Source organism: Haliotis rufescens, unplaced genomic scaffold, assembly GCF_023055435.1.
Source record: "Haliotis rufescens isolate VD_foot unplaced genomic scaffold, xgHalRufe1.0.p SCAF_8, whole genome shotgun sequence".
NCBI classification, from domain to species: domain Eukaryota; kingdom Metazoa; phylum Mollusca; class Gastropoda; order Lepetellida; family Haliotidae; genus Haliotis; species Haliotis rufescens.
In genome coordinates this window covers 64,661-87,733 of record NW_025964372.1, presented here as the reverse complement: position 1 = coordinate 87,733, position 23,073 = coordinate 64,661, and the positions used below count along the sequence as shown (strand labels likewise).

Genomic DNA, 23,073 nt, shown 5'->3' with positions numbered 1-23,073 from the left:
AATAGCTTGATTAAGTAAAAGACTTTTGTTGTTGAACTGTTTCCAATAATCACTCAAATTGATAATATTGACGTTTTAACATTAATTCTATTCAACTCAACAACCATCTTGTCCTTTAGAATGTACAGGTGTTGCTGCAAAGGTAATATGATTTAGTAAACTTATAGTATACCCTTTATAAGCATAATTTGTTGGTATCATTCCGCCCGTTTACATTATTATAATAATCTGACTCGTATATTCAATATTGTGTCTGCAATCAGACATCAAATCATATATAATAATGTGAACAGTTACATATAAAGTATAGACTTACAGTACGGTACAGTGGAACCCTTTAATATCAGGTGATGAAATACTCGTGTTAACGAGTGATTGGTTGGGAGTTATGTCGGGTCGACATGGCCACTTGTCTGCTGGTCCGAGACTAGTGATAGATTGTAAGGGCTGTTGATATTATACAAACAATTAATTTGAAATGAATTGTGGACTGCTTGGATTTAGTTCGTGACATCAGTTTGATAGATCTCCATGTTTAGAATGTACTCATAATGTGATATTGGTCACCTTTTGATGCTGATATCTGCTTATAGGACAATGCAATGCATGCTTCTCCAGATGACTGCATGATGATTCGTACGGAGAAGCAGAAGGGTGAATGGGTAGTCATATAACTATTGTTATGGGACACTTAACATGCTTAACATTTTCCCAGAGGTATACATATATGGACAACGTATATGGACGGAGTTCGGGACTGAAGGGGACGTGACAGTAAATTGTTTGTTTAGACATTATGGGCCATGTTCAGCAGTTATTTCACATGCACTGTAGAACGACGAGGTTTCAAATGTTCAATATATTAATTCAGTTATCTGTTGATCAAAGTCCCCTTCTCTTGTAGTCATTGCTATATGGTTAACATTGTGTAGATATTTTAATATCTCCAAGACATATGAGCTTGAAGATCGAAATTTGTTAAATGGCTTAACCTCTGGACACTTGTGTGGACGATGTGAAACGGTATCTCAAAGAATGTGATTGTTTCCCTTCCATGCTCATTATTTGTAGTTTTGATCAAAGCGTACAATAATGATGCATTTATATGTTATGTTTGTTTAATTGTTTGCTTGTTTGTTGTTTAACGCCGCATGCGACCAGACAATCCAGTGATTGCAGTCAGCGAGCCTAACCACCCGTCGCCTTTTACGACAAGCATGGTCTGCTGAAGATCCATTCTAACCCGGATCTACACTTGGGGTATGTTTGTTTCCAGGGCCTACCGATGTATTAACTGCTGTCGTCAAATGGAATGAATTAACTACGCTTATAACGAAGTGACTTACATATAATCGGGTAAGAGGGACACAGGTGGCCCAGTCGTCTAAGCCGTTGGAATTCGCTATGCAGATGTGTTCCGCTGTGTGCCAGAAACCTTTAACCATGGGTCTCGAATCCCCGTTCGGTACCTAAGTTTGTCAGCACCAAATCCGTGCTAATGGCAAAATTCATGCCTATCGTAGAACGATTCAAATTTGAGTTTTTACATTCAATTTTCGGTTGATCATTATTCCATTTTCTAGTTGTCATAAATGTTGCATATTTGACAGGTTGTTTATATTTTAGATTCTCCAAGACACACGAGCTTGAAGATCGAAAGTTGTGAAATGGCCTCTGGACACTGATGTACTGATGTGGACTTGACGCGGAATGTGACCGTTTCCCCATTCATGTTGATTATTTGTTGTTTCACTCAAAGTGTATAACAATGAAGCATGTCTTTGTGTACGGCTGTTTCTGTTTGTTTGTTGTTGAACTCCGCACTGGAGTGTGCATCAGATAATCCAGTGAATGACATCATGAACATGGATCTACGCAATTGGTTACGATGACATGCATCAACCAAGTCAACAAGACTGATACACCGATCCCGCTTCTAGCCTCTTACGACAAGCATGGGTTTCTGCAGACCCATTCTAACCCGGATCTTCACAGGAGTATGTATGTTTCCAGAGCTCGCAGATGTATAAGTTGCTGTCGTCAAATGGAATAAATCAACTTCGGTTATAAAGAAGTTTGATAAAACATATAATCGTGTTAGGGGACATGGGTGGCCCAGTCATCTGAAGCGCTGTCATTCGCTCTGTATATATGTGTCCCTGATGTGCCAGAAACGTTGGTTCGAATCCCGATTTGCCATCATTATCTTACTTTGTTCGTCAGCACCAAACCCTTGTTATTCGTCTAAGTCAAGATTATGCAATCTAGTAACTTAAAATATGAGCAACTATACACGTCAACGCGGTACTGAGAGCGACAATCAGGCAAGTCAGAGTGCCTGATAAGACAAGGGGAGGTGTGGTGAAATTGGGTTTAATGTCGCGTCACATTGTGTGTGTGTGGGTGCGTCTGTGTGTGTTTGTGTCTGAGATACCATGCAGCAGTTTAACATGGATACCATCTTGCCAGCGAACGCTCAAACATGTCGATGCAAAGTCGCGCTTTCGAAGAGACAGGACACCTCTTTAGGGTCTCCCTCAGCGTAAGGAGGGTTTTCATGTGGACATGGAGGATGATAAAGCGGCTCCTATCCAGTAGGGTTGTCTATGCTTCGGGAATGTATTTGCAGCAAATACATAATATGTTTTTCCTCATGGACAGTGTTATCAATCCGGTAAACTTGGTATCACAATCTGATAAATACGCAAATAAGGTCACGTAGCAGGAACTACCTTTAAGCTTCATACATCGCTGAATGCCTGCTTGCTAAAAAAAAACTATTCGTTGACGTTCGCAATAGGTTTAGAAAGGGCTGATAGTGACTGTTGACAAAAACAGCTGCAAAGCTTTTGACGCTATTTGATAAATGGGGCAGTTCACTCAAGCGTTGTATTCTTACAATACAGGGGTATAGAGTTACAGCGAAACTACATCTAAAACATTTTTTTTAAAGATTGACATCATATGATACAGATATTATTACCTGAGTGTGTTTCTGTATCACTAATATCAAATATATATATAAGAAAATAACTAGAGTATAACCACTCTTTAATATCCGCCAAAACAGTTTCGATTGGGCGTAAAAGGGAAAATGGCGGTGTAAATGTGTGAATAGATCACCGAAAATCAGCCAAGGGCTCACATAATACAATTCCTCTTTCTAATATGTGGTATTTATGATACGGAATTACATTTAGCTAATAATCTCGAGCTCTATTACACTAAACGCTGCCCTACACCTTTACCAGTATGCCATCACTCTGTCCTCGCCCCGTCTCATACATGCCTGATGTTCGTTGGAGATTTCTTATGTAGCTTTTTAATAATTGCCTTTTAGGCTTTTGGAAGCTATCGCTTGAGTGCGTTTTGTTTTACACTGCCTTAAGCAAGATTCCAACAAATTCACGGCAGTGGACACCAGAAAAGGGCTTCACATCGAACTCAGGACTTTAACCACTAGGCTACCCTTGCGCCTTCTATCACATGAGTGAGTGAGTGAGTGTGTATGGTTTTACACCCCTTTTAGCAATATTCCAGCAATTTCACGGCGAGGGATACCAGAAATGGGCTTCACACATTGTACCAATGTCGGGAAGCGAAGCCGAGTCTTCGGCGTGACGAGCGAACGCTTTAACCACTAGGCTACCCGACCGCCCCTCTATCACATGAGGAATGTCTAGTATTCGTATTGTCAAAAACCATTAACATCTGACACATACTAGGCATTGGTGGGTCTCTTCAAATGACCTGACGCGATACCTCCAAGAAACGTTACAATAACCGTATACCGCTCAATGTGAGACACTACGGGAATATTACATTCCACTTGTTTCATGTTGATAATATCTTGGTGAACCTTCACCTAATGTATAGCAACCAAGAGAAATACTTGTTGGAATATAACACGGTCAATACCTTATTTGAATGTTTTCTCTCTACAATGCGATCTTGGCTCAATTTATTCAATAATAAACGCTCGATATAGATTCAGATAAGATGTCACTATATGTTACGTACTTATACTCGAGCAAGAACTTCTAACTTCTCGAATGCCAGAGCTGAAATTAAGAACAGTTGAATACTTCGGATTTCAAATGTGGAATTGTGTTAGATGTTTTCAGCAACAACTTTCATGATTCTTTGAATTGTTGAATCGTCTTTCTTTGTTTCGGTAAAGGAGCCACCGGCCCATTACACAAAATGTTTTATTGTAGTGGAGAACCGTGGATAAGAGTGAATCACTGCAATGAGATGGGGAGGTATGATATCCAAAGAATACAGAATTTTCTATTATCATGTTTTCAATTATCCCAAGAATATAGAATTTTAAATTATCATGTTTGACACGTTTAGATATAGTTCTGTAGTTAATGTTCATACCATGCATATGGAAAAATGATTATGTGTTATGAATGTTATGTGTGAATCAATAATGAGACCACTTCCGATAACAACAATGCTAGCATGTTTTCCTCGTTTCTAAATAGGGTAGATCTGGTGGACAAAACCATGCCTCGCTGTTGCCATTATTCCTGGAAATATTATTATTTAGCTACAGTTGATAACATTCTGGTTAACAAAAAACATATATCACTGGATGTTTTGAACAGCAGAACCGATTCTCTTGTCATGTCACGATTTTCACCGTGAGTCACGCTATGAGGAAAGATTAAATGATGCTAAAATATGCTTCTGTTCAAAATAGCGGAAACATTCAGATCACATGTTTCATATACCTTTATGTCTCAATGTATTTGTCTACGGGGACAGAAAAATTGTGATAAGATTCATCCTATAACGGATTTGTTACATTCAAATACAACACGAGGGAACAATACAGACGTGCACATTTATACACGCATTATAACTATGTCAAATACAGCAATGATGTCGGCGATAGGGGCGTTATGGGTAGATAAACGAAGGTCACAAAGAACGGCGTCATCCGTTCTCGATTATCCAGTGTATAATATGTCCATTCTAATACGATAAATACACTGGGCCCTACAAAGCTTCTTTTTTAGTCTGGTTCAAATTATGAAATGTTAAATAGATGTTTACTCAAGTAACGTTTGGGTAGGTGAACTTATGTGCGAAGTTACTGATACATTTGCAGATGATGACGTCACTTCTAAAAACGAAGCTATGATAGCGAATGGGCTTAAGTATGGTTCATAGTAGAAGGGAGACTTAATATCTCCGATGGTATGGTTCATAGTAGAAGGGAGACTTAATATAGTAGAAGGGAGACTTAATATCTCCGATGGTATGGTTCATAGTAGAAGGGAGACTTAATATCTCCGATGGTATGGTTCATAGTAGAAGGGAGACTTAATATCTCCGATGGTATGGTTCATAGTAGAAGGGAGACTTAATATCTCCGATGGTATGGTTCATAGTAGAAGGGAGACTTAATATCTCCGATGGTGTGGTTCGTCAGAGTGGAGCATACCCTGATGATACGTTTACAGAAACTTTTACACAATTTATACACAAGATCTACACAAGTTAAATACAACTTGCACACACACCTTATACAAAAGTTATACACAAGTTATACCAAGATATAACTCTTCTTCTTTGAGAGGCATTCAAAGGTTGGAGTAATAAGTAAAAATAAGATATATAGATAAACAACTTGCTATGACTTGCTCGTCGCTCCTAATTGTAATAAAGAAGTTGTTCATCCATACATCTATCCTTACTAAGATTGTTGGGATTACAACACACTGTTCAGCACTCACAATACACATGTAGATAGACATTAGTGACAGCAGTGAGTGGGTACCCGGTAGGATGAGATGGTAATGTGGCTGTTAACCTTCTAGCGCCTCACACGCAGCTTGGGTTGTATACTACCCAGGGAGCTGAGAATGAAAATCGACTGCTCACTGATCCATTGACCGGGGTAATAATGCTGTACTTGGTGAATGGAATCTGGCTCATTATAAATGCACGTATTATTATTATTTTTATTATTATTATTATTATTATTGTTTTGTTTCATTTATTCTCGTTTGCAACCAAAAAAATACATGTTAAGTGAGCGAGTGAGTATGGTTTTACGCCGGTTTTAGCAATATTCCAGCAATATCACGTCGGGGAACACCAGAAATGGGCTTCACACATTGTACCTATGTCGGGAATTGAACCCAGGTTTTGTGCGTGACGAGCGAACGCACTAACCAGTAGGCTACCTGACCGCCCCTAACACTTGCTAAGAACTCTCAAATCTCCCATTTGTAAAGTTTCAACATTAGAAACATACAACTATCATGTTCTTTATAACGACAGCATACAATTATACACTCTTTGCTTGTACCTTCCTGCACTCTATATTCAAGGCAATACTACAACATTGTGTGCATGGCCCATACAAATTATTCGGACATCATGGTGCTTTCCTATAGATAGTATAATAGAATCACAGGTGATTCATAGCTGTTGCCAACAGTTGTTTTAGGTCATGTGTTGTATGTGCATTTATTTAAGAGCTGACTTCAGATTCTTTTGCGTTTATGGGGGACTAAACGTCAACAAAAACAGTGTGCATACCGTATGCACCAAGGTGTTAACGTTTTTACCTTCATAAACGCCAATACCATATTGATCGTATTTCTTTTAAATAGAAATGTCAACAATAATATCTTCACAGACTGCTTATTTAATCATTATCACAAAAAGCGTACACAACAGTAGGAAATCAGTGCCATCGTTCAGCTCAATAATGCAACACAAGACCCGCCCATTCTGTTCCCAATCAGGAAACAGTATTCTGTCAGTGGAGTGGCCTATATTCTTTTGGTTCGTGCGCAAAAATGATTATTTGGTTAGCCAATCAAATGCCATGAAATCACTTGAAATGTATCTATGTCAGGTTACCTGTCACCACCCTGCCATACAGAGCGTCGTCACGGCACCATGCGGTACAGACGAAGCTCTGGGACAATGGGGCGCTTCATGGCGGTGGCGCTACTCCTGGTGACCCTTGGAAGCGTTGACGGTACGATGTATTTTCTCTCATATCTAAGCAGTTTCATTTAAACCACATTCTGGCTGGCTTTACGATTACTAGACTTTGTAACAACATCCATGCACTGGAAAAGATTTATCGTATTGACAGCGTTATCAGAAGTATTCTAACTGGATTTCGTATCCACGAGTGCAGGAAGCTGATTTTGAAATGAAATTGCGGTTGGTTGCTGGTTTTGGTTGTAAAACGGTACATGTTTTGCTATAAGTCTTTTTATATCAAAAGGGGCGGTGACGTAGCCATGTGGTTATATCATTTGCTCTTCGCGCTTTACACCTGGGTTTGATTCCTCTCATGGGGACATTGTGGGAAGCCCGCCTGGGCTTATATATCCTTATATATGTCCATGATCCATTCAGAATAAAAGAAACCCCGTTATATTCTTCATTATAAATGCAAACAGCTTGAGAGTTTGTAACACAATTTGTACACTAATTTGAGAGATTTCTGAAGACTTTCTGATGGTTGCCGTGAAAAAATGAACCAAGAATCGCAATTGGAATCCATTCAGTTTTTATGTTGTTTATAACGTTACTGTAAACGCCTCTCCGTGTTGTGTTGTTCGTAGCCAAGTTTACCACTTTATACTCACTAACAATAAATAATTAAAATAACTGTGCTGAAGCGAATTCTTATTATTCACAGAGGAGTGGAGTGATTAATCTAATTTATAAAATTCTTTAAAAAATAGGTTTCAGTTGTCGCACCATTAATTCTGCTGCATTAATTGAAACATGTTCTATCTGCTTCTAATTCTTTGTCGATGTTTAAAGTAGAATAGTATTTAATTGTATTTAAGCAATTTATAAAATGCCTAAATATTTCGTTCAGTTTACAAATGGACTGAAAATTAATATTAAGAAGTTCCAAAGTGGTTAAAACATCACAATAGACAGATTATGCCAGGTTTAAGGCAAAAGAACATAAAGTATACAATGAAGTTTGTTAATTTTCTTTTCCTCCTATCATTTTCAGTAATTGGGTGATGAAATTTAACATAAACATGTTTGGAATTTGTTATCATAACAGAATAAATGGATAGATGTTTCAGTCAATTTGTAATATAATTGAAATATTTAGGCATTTTGTAAATTAATTTCATTTTACACATAGACTGTAACAGAGATACTGTTCGGTTAAAATTTCTTTTCATACAAATCCATAGCTATAGATTGTGGACGGTATGCACTGAGAACAAAAGACGAGGAAGGGTGTTATCTGATATATCATACACGTCATTCAGAAGGAATGACGGGCGGGGTCGTTTCGAATATGTTAATATATACATCATTCAGAACGATCCACGGAGTTTGTACACAGCATGTTTTATACATCACTCAGAACGAAAAATGTGCATATTGCATGTGTTACATACTTCATTCAGGACGATACACGGGAAAGTCTGTACATTGTAGGATATAAAATATACGTCACTCGGAAGGAAAGGTGGCAGATAGCGTATATCAGATATGGTATATATACTTCAGTCCGAAGATAGACGAGGAAGTGTGTACATCGGATAATAAATATACCCCACTCAGAAGGAAAGGCGGCAGAGAGCGTATATCAGATATAGTATATATACTTCAGTCCGAACGATATACGAGGAAGTGTGTACATCGGATAATAAATATACCCCACTTAGAAGGAAAGGCGGCAGAGAGCGTATATCAGATATGGTATATATACTTCAGTCCGAACGATAGACGAGGAAGTGTGTACATCGGATAAAAAATATACCCCACTTAGAAGGAAAGGCGGCAGAGAGCGTATATCAGATATGGTATATATACTTCAGTCCGAACGATAGACGAGGAAGTGTGTACATCGGATAATAAATATACCCCACTAAGAAGGAAAGGCGGCAGAGAGCGTATATCAGATATGGTATATATACTTCAGTCCGAACGATAGACGAGGAAGTGTGTACATCGGATAATAAATATATCCCACTCAGAAGGAAAGGCGGCAGAGAGCGTATATCAGATATGGTATATATACTTCAGTCCGAACGATAGACGAGGAAGTGTGTACATCGGATAATAAATATACGTCACTCGGAAGGAAAGGCGGCAGAGAGCGTATATCAGATATGGTATATATACTTCAGTCCGAATGATAGACGAGGAAGTGTGTACATCGGATAATAGATATACGTCACTCGGAAGGAAAGGCGGCAGAGAGCGTATATCAGATATGGTATATATACTTCATTCCGTATGATAGACGAGGAAGTGTGTACATCGGATAATAAATATACGTCATTCGGAAGGAAAGGCGGCAGAGAGCGTATATCAGATATGGTATATATACTTCAGTCCGAACGATAGACGAGGAAGTGTGTACATCGGATAATAAATATACCCCACTTAGAAGGAAAGGCGGCAGAGAGCGTATATCAGATATGGTATATATACTTCAGTCCGAACGATAGACGAGGAAGTGTGTACATCGGATAAAGAATATACCCCACTCAGAATGAAAAGGCGGCAGAGAGCGTATATCAGATATAGTATATATACTTCAGTCCGAACGATAGATGAGGAAGTGTGTACATCGGATAATAAATATATCCCACTCAGAAGGAAAGGCGGGAGAGAGCGTATATCAGATATGGTATATATACTTCAGTCCGAACGATAGACGAGGAAGTGTGTACATCGGATAACAAATATACGCCACTCAGAAGGAAAGGCGGCAGAGAGCGTATGTCAGATATGTTACATACATCGTTCCAAACGATGATCGGGGAGTGTGTATTGGATGTATTATACACATCATTGAAAATGGAAGGATGGGGGAAGCTTAATTATTTCGGATATGTTCTATACATAACTGAGAATGAAAGACAGGGGAGGATTTGTTTCAAATATGTTACATACATCATTCAGAACGATAACCGGGATGACGTGTATCGCATGTGATATACATCGTTCAAAACGATGACGTGTAAGTGCGTAAACGAAATGTGATGTCAGCTGTTTTGATCAGATGAAGACTGTAATGTGATTTGAAACCTTGGACTAACAAATGTGAATAGAGTATCTAAAGTCGCACGATAATTTCTGTTTAGGATCAACAACTCCCGAGACACAATCCCCGGCCTCAACACCTGCAGGTGTATCAACACTACCCCCACCTGTATCCAGCAACTCAGGGACAAGTGGACAAGAGTATGCTGAAGGTATAAGTATATACATATCTTCTTGGAGTGAGTAAGATTGGTTTGAAACCACTTTGAATAGCATTTCAGTATTTCACGGCGTGTCAGCTTTGTGTCGGAGGAAAGACCGATGTGATGCAAATATAAACAATATAAGCAATAACAAATATGAATAATGTTTGCCAAAACAATTTTAGTCCTAAACTATGACATTTAAAGGCTGATATTTATTTGGTTAATAATCTCTGTATATCTATCATTTGAGTTCGGGTAAATCGTATCAAGTTTTGTTGATCACAGTTCATGGATTATCGTATTGCTGTTTATGGTCATATCGTCAACTATCTCGGTTGATGTGTCTGATCTAGTGTGCTCTGGGGTGCGACCCCCTCAGTGGTGTAGTGGATAGAGCGTCTGCCCGGAGAGCAAAAGTTCGGTTGTTCGATCCCCTGGTTGCGTTATACCTTCTCGCTCTATCGTTTTCTCACGGTAAAGCAATATCTCCTCTTGAACACTATAGGGGTCGCATATGTTATCTGTTTCAATTGGGAGGGAATGTTGAAATTTTCTCACTATATACCTAAACATAATTTAACTGTACAGACGTAGGTGATTTTAACACAGTCCACGGATTTCCGCGAGAAATATAATTGATTGATTTATGGCCTTATTTAGTTTTATGTGACCATCACGCCGAAAGCGCGTGGCTGGTCATAGCATGCAATATCCTCTTAATAAATCAGTTTAAAATATAAATATATACTTTTCAAAAGAAGTTAAGAAGACTACGATAGTCTCTCACATCATGGCTGATTGTATTGCAAAATACAATCTTATAATTGTGGGCGTCCTTCAACTTAGTTTGAGAAGAATAGTATGTTACAGTGTGTCATACTGTTGTCCGTTAATATTTTTTTTTGACATTTGATTTATGATCAACTTGTATTGAGTATCTTGTCTTGTGCAAATTTACAAGTATATGTATTTGCATATAGTAATTTGATAAACACCGCTCTGTTTGAGTGAGTATCGTTTTTAACAATATTCCAGTAATATCACGGCGGGGGGCACCTGAAAGGGGCTTCGCAAATTGTACGCATCTGGGGAATCGAACCTAGCTTACCCCACTGTCCCCGTCGTTGTGACAATGGTGTTATCACAGTACACATGTGAACTTTGGTTAACTACACATATGGAGACATCCTAATATTTTATGTATTATCTAAGTATAGTTTTGTAAAAATTGTGTATGTTGGTGGATGGGTTGTGTTGTCTGTCTGTCTTCGTCAAGCTGTCATGCTCTGCGTGTGTATGTATGTGTGTGTGTGTGTGTGTGTGTGTGTGTGTGTGTGTGTGTGTGTGTGTGTGTGTGTGTGTGTGTGTGTGTGTGTGTGTGTGTGTGTGTGCGTGTGTGTGTGTGTGTGCGTGCGTGCTTGCGTGCGTGCGTGTTTCCGTGTGTGTGTGCGTCTCTCTGTGTGTCTCTTTCTGTCTCTCTCTCTGTGTCTGTGTCTGGGTGTTGGTGGGTGTGCGTATGTGTGTATGTGTGTGTGTCTGTGTCTCTATGTGTATGTGTGTATGTGTGGGGGGTGGGGGGGGGGGTGGGGGGTGGGGTTGGGGTGGTGGGGGTGGGGGTGTAATTACATAGCTCACATCAAAACGCCCAATTGATAAAAAAACCCATACACTTGTTAATTGTTACATAAATATCCCTGCTTGAACAAAGAGCCTATACTGTAATCGGATATCTGGACTCACTGAGCGGAAAAGCACATTAGCATCAAATGTAAAGGTTTGGTCTTAATGAAATATAAGGCACGATTTGTTTTTAAATAGTGTTTACAACGCATAACATTAATTTCTATTTTCCAAGGAAAGAGGTTACGGGTTAGGGACGCTGTCAAAAGTCATGGATGTGACTAAGTAAGGTGAAGACATATATCTAATCCATCTGTTAGGGAAACATGACGGTGTACATTGTATAACTTTTATCTGCATATTGTAGATGCATCTTTATCAATATAATTGTCATCCAAACATCCAAACATCGGACAGGCACGGCTCCACTCAAAATATGTTGACCTTCAAAATAAATCTTTGGACAATACAAACTGTGGCTGATAATACTGACATTTATTTGTCATACATGATCTATATGTAATTCATAATTTGTTACAGTTCAATGTATCCTTTAAAGTTTCAGGGCGGGCTCGTAGCCTAATGGTTAAAGCGTTCGCTCGTCACGCCGAAAGTTCGGGTTCGATTCCCGACATAGGTACAATGTGTGATTTCTGGTGTCCCCCGCCGTGATATTGCTGGAATGTTGCTATCGATAACACCGTTATCAAGCAAATGATGTGCAGAGGGTGGTTGACAAGTGTATACACACGTACATGAAGGAGAAACAGTTTTTAAGTGTAGTGGATTGGGATGTAGTTACACTGGAGTGTAGAAGCCTGCTACGTACACAAAAGGGTCAACATATTGACCGATGAAGCCAATAACATGAAAAAGGGTGACGCCTCGTTTATGATAAAAACCCACCTCAGCCTCCCATCACCAAATGAAGAAAACAACAGCTAATAACACTGTGGCATATTCATATACACAGCAGCACACATGCACGTAATTATGTTTTCATATTAACTGTTTCACACACTTCCATTCGGTAGATGTGACCACGTATTTATATTGACAGTCATATAACGACCAACTGTATGGCTGTAAAACACATTGTCAATCCGGACGAGTGACAACTACGCTCAGCGTGGGAATGTTCAGAATGCCCTACAGTTACACTGTCACTGTGACTTACTGAGGAAGTGATGAACAAAACGATGTTATTGGTTGTTGTTTGTCAGATCGTATATTTACAGGCCGCCTGGATTTTAGTAACTGTGTGAAATAACGTTTAATTTGCTTGGGCTCACGTTATATCTATTTTCATTGATGTTGTTATTTGGAACTAGATCGATGAGTGTTTTTTTAATATACCAAGAAATCATGATAGAGTGACTATTGTCCTTTGGCGATCGATTTAATGATTTTGGATAACAGTCACATTGACACATATTTGGTTTGTAACATCAGAGTCATGAATGTCAACCCAAGGCACGCAATGCTTAGTCGAGTGATACGTTGAAACTATCAATTGTCCGAGTCTAGTTTGTACCGTTGTTATCCATTCTAAAACACTACTAACAAACTGTATATACTTTTTCCAGATGTGAGCTACCTACTGGCTTATATTCAGTTTAACTGGCCGGCTAGTCATGCAGTTACAGTGGCAGCTGTGGAAACAGGTGGATCTTTTCTGGTTGATTTTCCACAGCTGGGATATAACGTCACAAGGACTGTAACACCATACGGGTACACTTGGGTTAACATAGATCCATTATTGCCGCTGACGGTAGGTGTGGAAAACAAGGCTTACATAATCCATGTCTTTGGTAAGAACATGGGCGTTCACGGATAAATTGGAACTGACGTCTATTCTCCCCTCCCGATCTCTGCCCTAGGTTCCAGGTATGTAGTATCCACCTGTCTGGGATACCAGACACAGGTGGTGTTAGTGATAGCTAGCCACAACCACAAGACGGACGTGGACATCACGCTGATGCTAGAGGGGAACGTCACCTATGACAACATGACCTACAACGACGGAGACACGATTCACGTGACTCTAGATGAGTATCAGACCTTCACGATGAAGAGTGACTATGACCTGACTGGAACTGTAATCAACGCAACAAACACTGTAGCTGTGTTCAGTGGTACAATGCATATGCAACGTTATGTCCTTTCTGTGGTGCAACTTTTACCCGTACGACATCATGGGACGGAGTATGTTATGTATATAGGTGGCGACACACATTATACGAACGCGGCATACCAGCTACAAGTTATAAGTGACCAGAGCGACACTGAAATTAGGTTGAACAATGGATCTACGTTCTCTCTGGGTGACAACCGTGAATATCGCCAATACCTCGCCTATAATGAGAGTCTATATCTTACTGCTACAAGACCTATCATGGCAACCCTGTGTAGAAACAGCCCAGATGTATATTCAGTTGGGTTTGTTGTTGTAGTTCCAGTTACGTATTTCGTGAACAGTGCATTCATTCCTTTTACAGCCTGTATAAACATCCTGGCTAAACAACACGTAACGGATATTGAAATATTTAGTTCTGATATAGCCCCTGTTATATTTGACTGGGTGGACATCCCCGGTAGTGACTACAAAGCGGGAACAAAATGTTCAAACAGCAGATGCATCGTCCGCTCTGCCAGCAGATTCGCTGTATATGGGTTTTCCGGCGACATGTTTAATGGAGGCTACCGTTTCCCTTCTGATCCACCAACTACAGGTACTGATGCAGGTAAGTTGGAATATACCTTGCATTTTGGACAGAATTTAATTTCAGTATACATACACCGAGTTTACAGTGTAGAGCTGTGTTTTTTGTACATTTATCCCTGTATTGAATTTGGAACCGGAAACAGTATGTCGCATCTAAATTTAGAATACTCAAGCCTTAAGTGGGACCGCAGCTGGTGTTGAGAAACGACACATAAGCAATTTCTGTCCCAGTGACCAACCACACACAACCACCCCACCCCACCACCCCCCCCCACCCCGCCCACACCACACCCTTCCACGGACGACTTTTATTCGTAAAGACTCGCCCCTAGAAGATTAAATCGGTATACATTTATGTAATTCCCTCCCCCACCTGCATAAAGTATCCCCATATTTATTTTTGCATATATTTTTTATTTTTGTTTCATTAGTTTTACCCCTACATCTTTTATACTATAAAACTACATTTTTCTTGTAAAAGCCTGTTTGTTTACACAAATATATAAATACATCATTTGCGATGTTTTGTTTAAATTAATGTGCCAGATAGATACGTCTTTACTGTACTTTATTCTACAAAAATATATTTATGTGATTACATGTGCAACTTGAAATGCAGTAGCGAAACAATCTACTATCAGAAAAGGGATCTGAGACATGCATGTTGTCATTATAATATTTGTCTTTAACTACTTTAGTAACTTAGGTGTAGGTAAGACAATTCATGTACAATTACTATACCACCAGACTGCAGTCATTGTGAGTGTACTTGACACAGAATGTCTTCATCTCATTTTGAATGTTCACATGTCAATAACATTGAGAGGGCGTGATGACTGAATGTGTGTGAAGCGATGAAAGAGAATGTGTGCGTTCAATAATCAGTTGTCAACTCCAACATTTGTCGCCCTTAATCTCTCTGCTTTATATATTTTTTGTACTCTCACTTTTCTTATCATTCACATATGTTGACATTGAACATTTACGAAATAAGTCAATCGTATATCATGTTTGCCGTACAAAACCGTGTTTTATTTTCCTATAGCGCATTAACATGTGAATAGTTTAATTACGTTAAATACTTTTGTTGTTGAAATGTTTCCAATCATCACTCATATTGATAATATTGACTTTGAACATTAATACCATTCAACTTGTTTTCCTCTCTCCACAAACATCTTGCCCTTTAGAATGTACAGGTGTTGCTGCAAAGGTAATATGATTTTGTACATTTATAGTAGACCCTTTATAAGCATGGTTTGTAGGTATCATTCCGACTGTTTAGACTTATAATCTGACTCGTATATCCAATACTGTGTCTGCAATCAGATATCAAATCATTCATAATAAAGTGAAAGATTACATAGAAAATATACACTTACAGTATGGTGCAGTGGAACCCTTTAATACCAGACGATGAAATATTCGTGTTGACGAATCATTGGTTGGGAGTTATGTCGGGTCGACACGTCCACTTGTCTGCTGGCCCGAGACAAGTGATATATTGGACTTGTGATATTATACAAACAAATAGTTTAAGAAGAATTGTGGACACGTTGGATTTAGCTCGTGACATCTACTGTTATACACCAGAGAAAAAGTTAAACACTTTAATTCATCTCCAGGTTTAGAATATATCTACACGTGACATTGATCTTATTTTGATGCTGTTATCTACTTAAAGGTTGAACAAGGACAATGCAAGCTTCTCCAGATGACTGCAAGATGGTTGTATCGTATTGTATGGTTCAGAGAAACAGAAGAATGAATGGGTTGTAAAATAACTCTTGCCATAGGACATTGCACATGCTCAACATTGCCTCAGGTGTATACAAAATGGACAGCGTATCAGAAAGTGTCCAGAAGACGGGATTTACAGATTGACAGGGTCCGGACTGACGGGTGTCCGGATTGATGGGTGTCAGGTCTGTCGGGTACATGTCTGAAGTGACATGGAAGTAAATTGTTTGTTCAGACATTATGGGCCTTGTTCAGCAGTTACTTCACATGCACTGTAGAACGACGAGGATTAAAAGTTTTTAGACATAAATTCAGTTATCTGTTCATCAAAGTCCCCTTCTCTTAAATTAATTGCTACAAAGTCTCCTTCTCTTAAATTAATTGCTACATGTTTAACATTGCGTAGATGTTTTAGATTCCCCAAGACACATGATGTTGAAAATCGAAATTTGTGAAATGGCCTAACCTCTGAACCCTGTGATGTACATGTGGTGTGGACTTGACGATGTGAAACCGTATCTCAAGGAATGTGATTGTTTCCCCTTTCTTGCTAATTATTTGTTTTTTTTATGAAAGCCTACAATAATTATGCATTTCTATGTTATGTTTGTTTATTTGTTTGCTTGTTTGTTGTTTATCGCTACACGCGAGTCTGGACCAGATAAACCAGTGATTGCCACCATGAGCATCCGTCCACGCAATAGGGATACGGTAAAATGCATCAACCAAGTCAGCGAGCCTGATGACCTGATGCTGTTAGTCGCCTCTTACAAGCATGGTCTGCTGAAGACCTATTCTATCCCGGATCTACACTTGGGGTATGTTTGTTTCTAGAGCCTACAGATGTGTTAACTGCTGTCGTCAAAAGGAATGAATTAACTACGGTTATAACAAAGTGAGCCATTACGTACACTCGGGTTAGAGGGACACAGGTGGTCCAATCGTTTAAGCCGTTGGAATTCGCTAAGCAGATGTGGCCCACTATGTGCCAGAAACCGATAATCATTGGGTTCAAATCCGGATTCGCAATGACTATGTTGCTGTGTTTGTCACAACCAAACCCGTGCTAGAGGTAAAGGTCACGTGCATTGTAGAACGATATGTGTTAAAACATTCAATTATCTGTTGATCAATATCCCCTTTTCTAGTAGTAATAAATGTTGCATGTTTGACAGGTTGTTTATATTTTAGATTCTCCAAGACACAAGAGCTTGAAGATCGAAAGTTGTGATTTGGCCAAAACCTCTGGACACTGATGTACATTTGTTATTGACTTGACCCGGAATGTGACTGTTTCCCCGTCCATGTTGATTATTTAATGTGTATGACTGTTTCTGTTTGTTTATTGTTGAACTCCTCACTGGAGTCGGTATCAGACAATCCGGTGATTGACATCATGTACATCGATCTACGTAATTTGGTACGATGATATGCATAAACTAAGTCAGCAAGCCTGACAAACCAATCCCACTAGTCGCCTCTTACGACAAGCATGGGTTTCTGCAGACCCATTCTAACCCGTATCTTCACGGGAGTATGTATGTTTCCAGAGCCTGCAGATGTATTAGTTACTGTCGTCAAATGGAATATATCAACTTCGGTTATAGTTTGTTTGTTTGTTGTTTAACGCCGCACTCAACAAAATTCCAGCTATATGACGGCGGTCTGTAAATAATCGAGTCTTGAAAAACACTTAGAGCGGTGTAAAACACAATTCACTCACTTGGTCCCGTCCAGTTAGAAATGTCCAGGTGAAGACTCACTAAACTCTCCACAGTGAGTGAGTTGTGTTTATCATTGCATTGATCATTTTTCACATTACTGTGGGAGTAAAGCCCAGAGTGTTTGTTTATTCGTAGTTTAACGTCACACACCACAATAGTACACCTATATAACAACAGTCTGTAAGTAATCGAGTCTGGACCAGACAACCAGTGATTGACTTCACGAGCATTGAGCTAGAAATTTGGATTGGATGACATGTATCAACAAAGTCAGCGAGCCTGACTACCCGATCTCATCAGTCTTACGACATACAAAGGTTGCCAAGGACCTCCTTTCTTACTTGGAAGCCTAACTGGCTCTATTTCTATTCAGTTTCTTTATTTCAAGTTGAGTAGCAACCATTTGTTCCTGCAAGGCACCTACGACCTCCGCTCAGTTCAATAACAAAGACATCTGATCAGTGTAGACCAACTATTAAGAAAACATGAATCCAAACTGAGCATGATAGCTGCAGTGTATTTTAATACTATCTATACCGAAACGTCGCATTTACGATATTTAAGAAGTTGTCTACTGTGGCGGGACATTGTTTGGAGTAAAATACTTATCATTTCCACGGACTAACAATGCCATGAACGCAACGTTATAACTGTGACTTAATACTCATCTCAATATAGTTATGGTAATATGGTACATGGTATATGATATATATATTGCTTTCTTACTGATATGAAACACGTAGACAGTTCGCGTCACGAGTAATACCTTCAACAGACGACTGATTTGCGACGAGAATGGAGACGAGAGATGGGTTGACAGCCACAGAAATATCCTCTGGTAATGGTATGTTTTTATAACGCTGTACCATGCCGATACGACTGAGCTCTGCAAATCGATGGAATATCGGCTGCTCTTCAAAATCATGATCCATCATAATTCATGCACATTAGAAAACTGTTGTCATGAACTGGTGAAATACACATAGGCTTAACCATTCAGATGGACGCGTGCACTACATTTAATCTGACATTTAAGTTGTAAACAGTGTGAATGTGAACATTCATTACACGGGCATATTCCCGTGAACAATGCCGATTCATTCATCACATGAACACAGTTCTCATTTTACTTCAGACAACGCAATAGCTACCAGAAAATGTGTTTGTAGCACATATTGCCTCAGTTACGCTTATAACTATGTTTATCATAAATTATAATTATAATGTTATCGATGAGGTAAACCCACCAGGTAAACTTGGTATCACTATCCGATAAATATGCAAATAAAGTCACCAAGCAGAGCTACGTGTGAACTCCATACATCGATACAATGTCTGCTTCCTCAATAAACTATTTAGTCACGTGCCTGGTATGTTCAGATAAGGGCTTCCCAACGTGCCTCATCGTGTAGACAAACATGGCCGCAAATCATTTGGCACCATATCATCATTGGGACAATTCACTCACACACTGTACTTACATGCGGTTTCTAAAGTTACATAATCGAGCGAAATGACGTCCTGGCATTATTTTTAGAATGACATCATCTGATAACGAGATTATTATCACCCTCGTGTGTTTCCGAATCATAACCATAAAAGGTTCGAATAAAATAATTCTTATTCCACGCTTGTAACAACATTCAGTTGTAGGCATTTATGATTCAAATCGTTTGATCACGTGGTAGTTTCATATTAAACATACCGCCTCTGTGTTCTGGTAGTAAAACGTCCGCCCGGATAGCGGAAGGTCGGGTTTCGATCCCCTTCCGCGTCATACCAAAAGACGTTAAATGGTGGTACTTGTGCTACCCTCGGCATTTAGGGGCTAAAATAAAGATTGGTCGGTTCGGAGTCAGTACACTGTGTCTGATTGTGGTATTCATGTTACACTGCGGCATGGTATATCAGTGGACTAGCAATATAAAATGTGCCCTAGTCTGGACAAGTACAATCATCCACACACATGCTGTTATTGCACTACAGAAGTTGAATAAGTTGAAGTTGAAACCCCAACAGAATCACTCCCAAGAAATGTTACAATAACTGTTTACCCTAGTCTGTCTTACAGACCCTGATACAAATATATATCAAATACAGCCCATGCAAGTCTTTAATGTTTGGCAAGTCTAGATCACTGAAGAGAGTCACTGGGCTCCTTTTTATTATATTTTTTTTAAGATAACTGAACAACTGGTTTTTTTATGTACGATATGTTCATTTCAGAGACTAGATTTTAGTCTAATGTTTACCCCTCAATATGACATTGTGGGCGAATATAACATTCCACTTGTTTCAATGTGTAAAATATATCTAAGTGAACCTTAACCCACTGTAAAACAACCAGAGAAATACCTGCTGAAACACATCACGGCCAATCGTCATTGAGTTGGCTCAACTATTCAATAACATACACGATATGGATTCAGATAAAATGTCACTACAAAGTTATGTACATATATTCGAGTTAGAATTTCTTATTTCTCAAATTTCGTGAAATTAGCAGGGGTGAAATTAAGAACAGCTGAACACTTCTGATATAAAATATGGAATTGTGTTTTTTGACGGTGAACGGAATGTGGCGAAAACATACTACATTACAATATCTGGAAGCCTCTACACAAAATCTGGAGGACACCAACTAATATTGAGACTAAAATGAATATTCCAAAGCCTCGAAGTAAATTTTGTGGGGACGTCCTTGTAGATGGGTACAATATGTGACGCCCATTTTGGCATCCTCCACCCTTTGGGGACACTGCTAAAACAGCATACAGCTATACTCATGCTTGTACTAGGAGGCGACTAAAGGGACCGTATGGTCAGGTCGATCCTCATTGTGTCAATCACTGGATTGTCTGGGCCAGACTCGATAATTTAAAGACCGCCCTCACATACCGAGTTCAAAGTTAAATAACAAACAACACAACAACATGTATACTCACACACAAAATATAGACAGATATACTTTTTTGACTGCAAGGGCAGGGCAATAAAATAACAATTTATTGAACCTAACCACATAAAACCTACAATGCTTGTTAATACTTAACTTAGTAATTAGTAATCAAGGCTATTTCAATAAAGTATTCAATGTAAATTAGTGTCCGAAAGAAACGATACCACCTGTTTGCAACGACATAAAAGAAAAACTAAACAATGCAGAAGTTTAGGATTGGTGTTATGCTTTTGAGAAATCCTTTCACAACATCTGTACAAAAATTTCATTTCAATAAAATCTGTACAACCAATATGACAAGCCTTTAAAGATGGGTGGGGTCGAAAAATGAACATTTCGTTAGAGCACTGATCACAGAAACAACGGGAAATGTCACACCACACGTCTCAAAGTCAAGTCAGTAGCGGGTATGTCCACCGTGAGCATCGATACATGCCAGAACACGCCTACGGACTGATGACGTCAAACGTCTGATGACGTTGGGAGTGATGCGTTGCCATTCCTCGAGGAGACATCGTTCCAAGTCCTTCCTGGACGTTGACTGGAGGCACACGGCGACGTCGGATTTGCCGATCGAGGTTGTCCCATAAGTGCTCGATGGGATTCATGTCCGGTGAACATGCGGGCCATGGCAAAACCTGTACGTTGGCGTTGGCAAGGAAGTTCTGTGTCAATCTTGCTGTGTGTTGCCTTGCATTGTCATGTTGGAAAAGGAGTCCACGAGGCTGTTGCTGAATAAAGGGCACCACAACAGGCCGTAGGATGTCATCAAGATAACGCTGTGCATTCAGGTTTCCACGAATTACGACAAGCATTGTTTTGACGTCACCACATATGCCACCCCAAACCATTAACCCTCCACCTCCAAACGGCCGGACCTGTTGGATACAGTTAGGCGCCAAACGTTCACCAAATCGTCGGTATACAAGCTGCCGTCCATCGTTTCTGAAGATGAGGATTCTGCTCTCATCAGAGAACATAACACGTGCCCAGTCCCGCCGTTGCCAACGTCGAACTCGCCTGGCCCAGATCAGTCTGTTGTTCCGGTGTCGAGGCGTCAGGAGCGGTCCGCGGTAGGGATGACGTGGCCGGATACCATACTGCCGTAGTCTCCTGTAGACGGTCTGTCGACTGATCCTGTGTCCCAGTGCTTTGGCCGCCGTGGACGTCGCTGTAATACCCGGATGTAACGATCTTCACGGGGCGTGGTTACTCGTGGTCTTCCACTCCTGGGCCTGTCTGACGTCTGACCTGTCTGACGTAACCGCTGCATCAACCTGGTGATAGTGATGCGTGCGCAGCCCAACCTTCTGGCGACGTCGACGTGTGACGCTCCTTGTTGGACCATTCCAACGGCTCTCTCTCTCTCGATGGCTGTCAAACGTGGCATATCTTGTGTTCTTTTTGTTGCTGTGATATCAACGTGTCTGATCAGCCGTTTTATACAGTTTTTATGCACGTGCAGAACATGCTGGAGAGGGAAATGTCACTTTCACGAAATTTACGTTTTTTCCCGGAAGTGATCACGTGTTCCCGGTATTTTTTATCGACTATGCTGTGTTTGGGATGTGCAATACGAATTGGCATGTTTCATACTAGACAATTCACTTAGTAAATAACAATTTTGAAAATAAGTTGGTATCGTTTCTTTTGGACACTAGTTTACATCGACTCCTTCTGAGCCGAACAATAACGTCATCATTCAAAACAAGTTAAGATTTTGTAAATCTGGCCAAAATTGAGCAAGTACAAAATCTAAAAGGGTCATTACACTGCCAGTCAATATGATTCCATATTAATGATATTTTTCCGACTGTTTGTCGTTCTGTTTCCAAAGAATATAGTATTTTCAATTATCCTCTGTGACACGTGTAGCCGTTGTTCTGCATTTAATGTTCAGACCTCGCATGTGTCGGAAAGGTTAAATGGCAGGTGTGAATCACCGATAACATGATAACATGTTTTCCTCGTTTCTAAATAGGGCAATGCTTGTTGATAAAATCCTATCAAATTATTTCCGGTATACATGAAAATATTATTATTTAGTCCAATTGATCAAACATCTCACAAAAATTGTTTTCTGGGTATAGA

The 23,073-nt window shown here is 39.6% G+C and overlaps 2 protein-coding genes and 2 long non-coding RNA genes across 4 annotated transcripts in view; all 4 read left to right on the top strand.

The window, feature by feature from the left end:
* The window catches only part of LOC124141767, a 54,430-nt gene extending 37,474 nt beyond the window's left edge, over window positions 1-16,956 (top strand). The window contains exon 6 of the mRNA XM_048388859.1: window positions 16,244-16,956. Coding sequence (XP_048244816.1) covers window positions 16,244-16,248 — 5 coding nt within the window. The 3' untranslated portion in view covers window positions 16,249-16,956. The remainder of the gene's footprint in view (window positions 1-16,243) is intronic.
* LOC125376819 lies at window positions 1,220-1,788 on the top strand. The gene is made up of 2 exons (XR_007219277.1): window positions 1,220-1,260; window positions 1,627-1,788. It is a non-coding gene; the product is annotated as an uncharacterized LOC125376819 (long non-coding RNA).
* On the top strand, window positions 6,663-13,969 carry LOC125376818. Its single transcript, XM_048388860.1, has 3 exons — window positions 6,663-7,006; window positions 10,110-10,220; window positions 13,421-13,969. Exons 1-3 carry the CDS (start codon window positions 6,874-6,876, stop codon window positions 13,669-13,671), a joined length of 495 nt encoding a protein of 164 aa, XP_048244817.1. The 5' UTR covers window positions 6,663-6,873; the 3' UTR covers window positions 13,672-13,969.
* A 120-nt stretch (window positions 16,957-17,076) lies between the features above and the next one.
* Window positions 17,077-17,905, top strand: LOC124120973. Its single transcript, XR_006858945.2, has 2 exons — window positions 17,077-17,117; window positions 17,491-17,905. It is a non-coding gene; the product is annotated as an uncharacterized LOC124120973 (long non-coding RNA).
* Window positions 17,906-23,073: the final 5,168 nt, after the last annotated feature.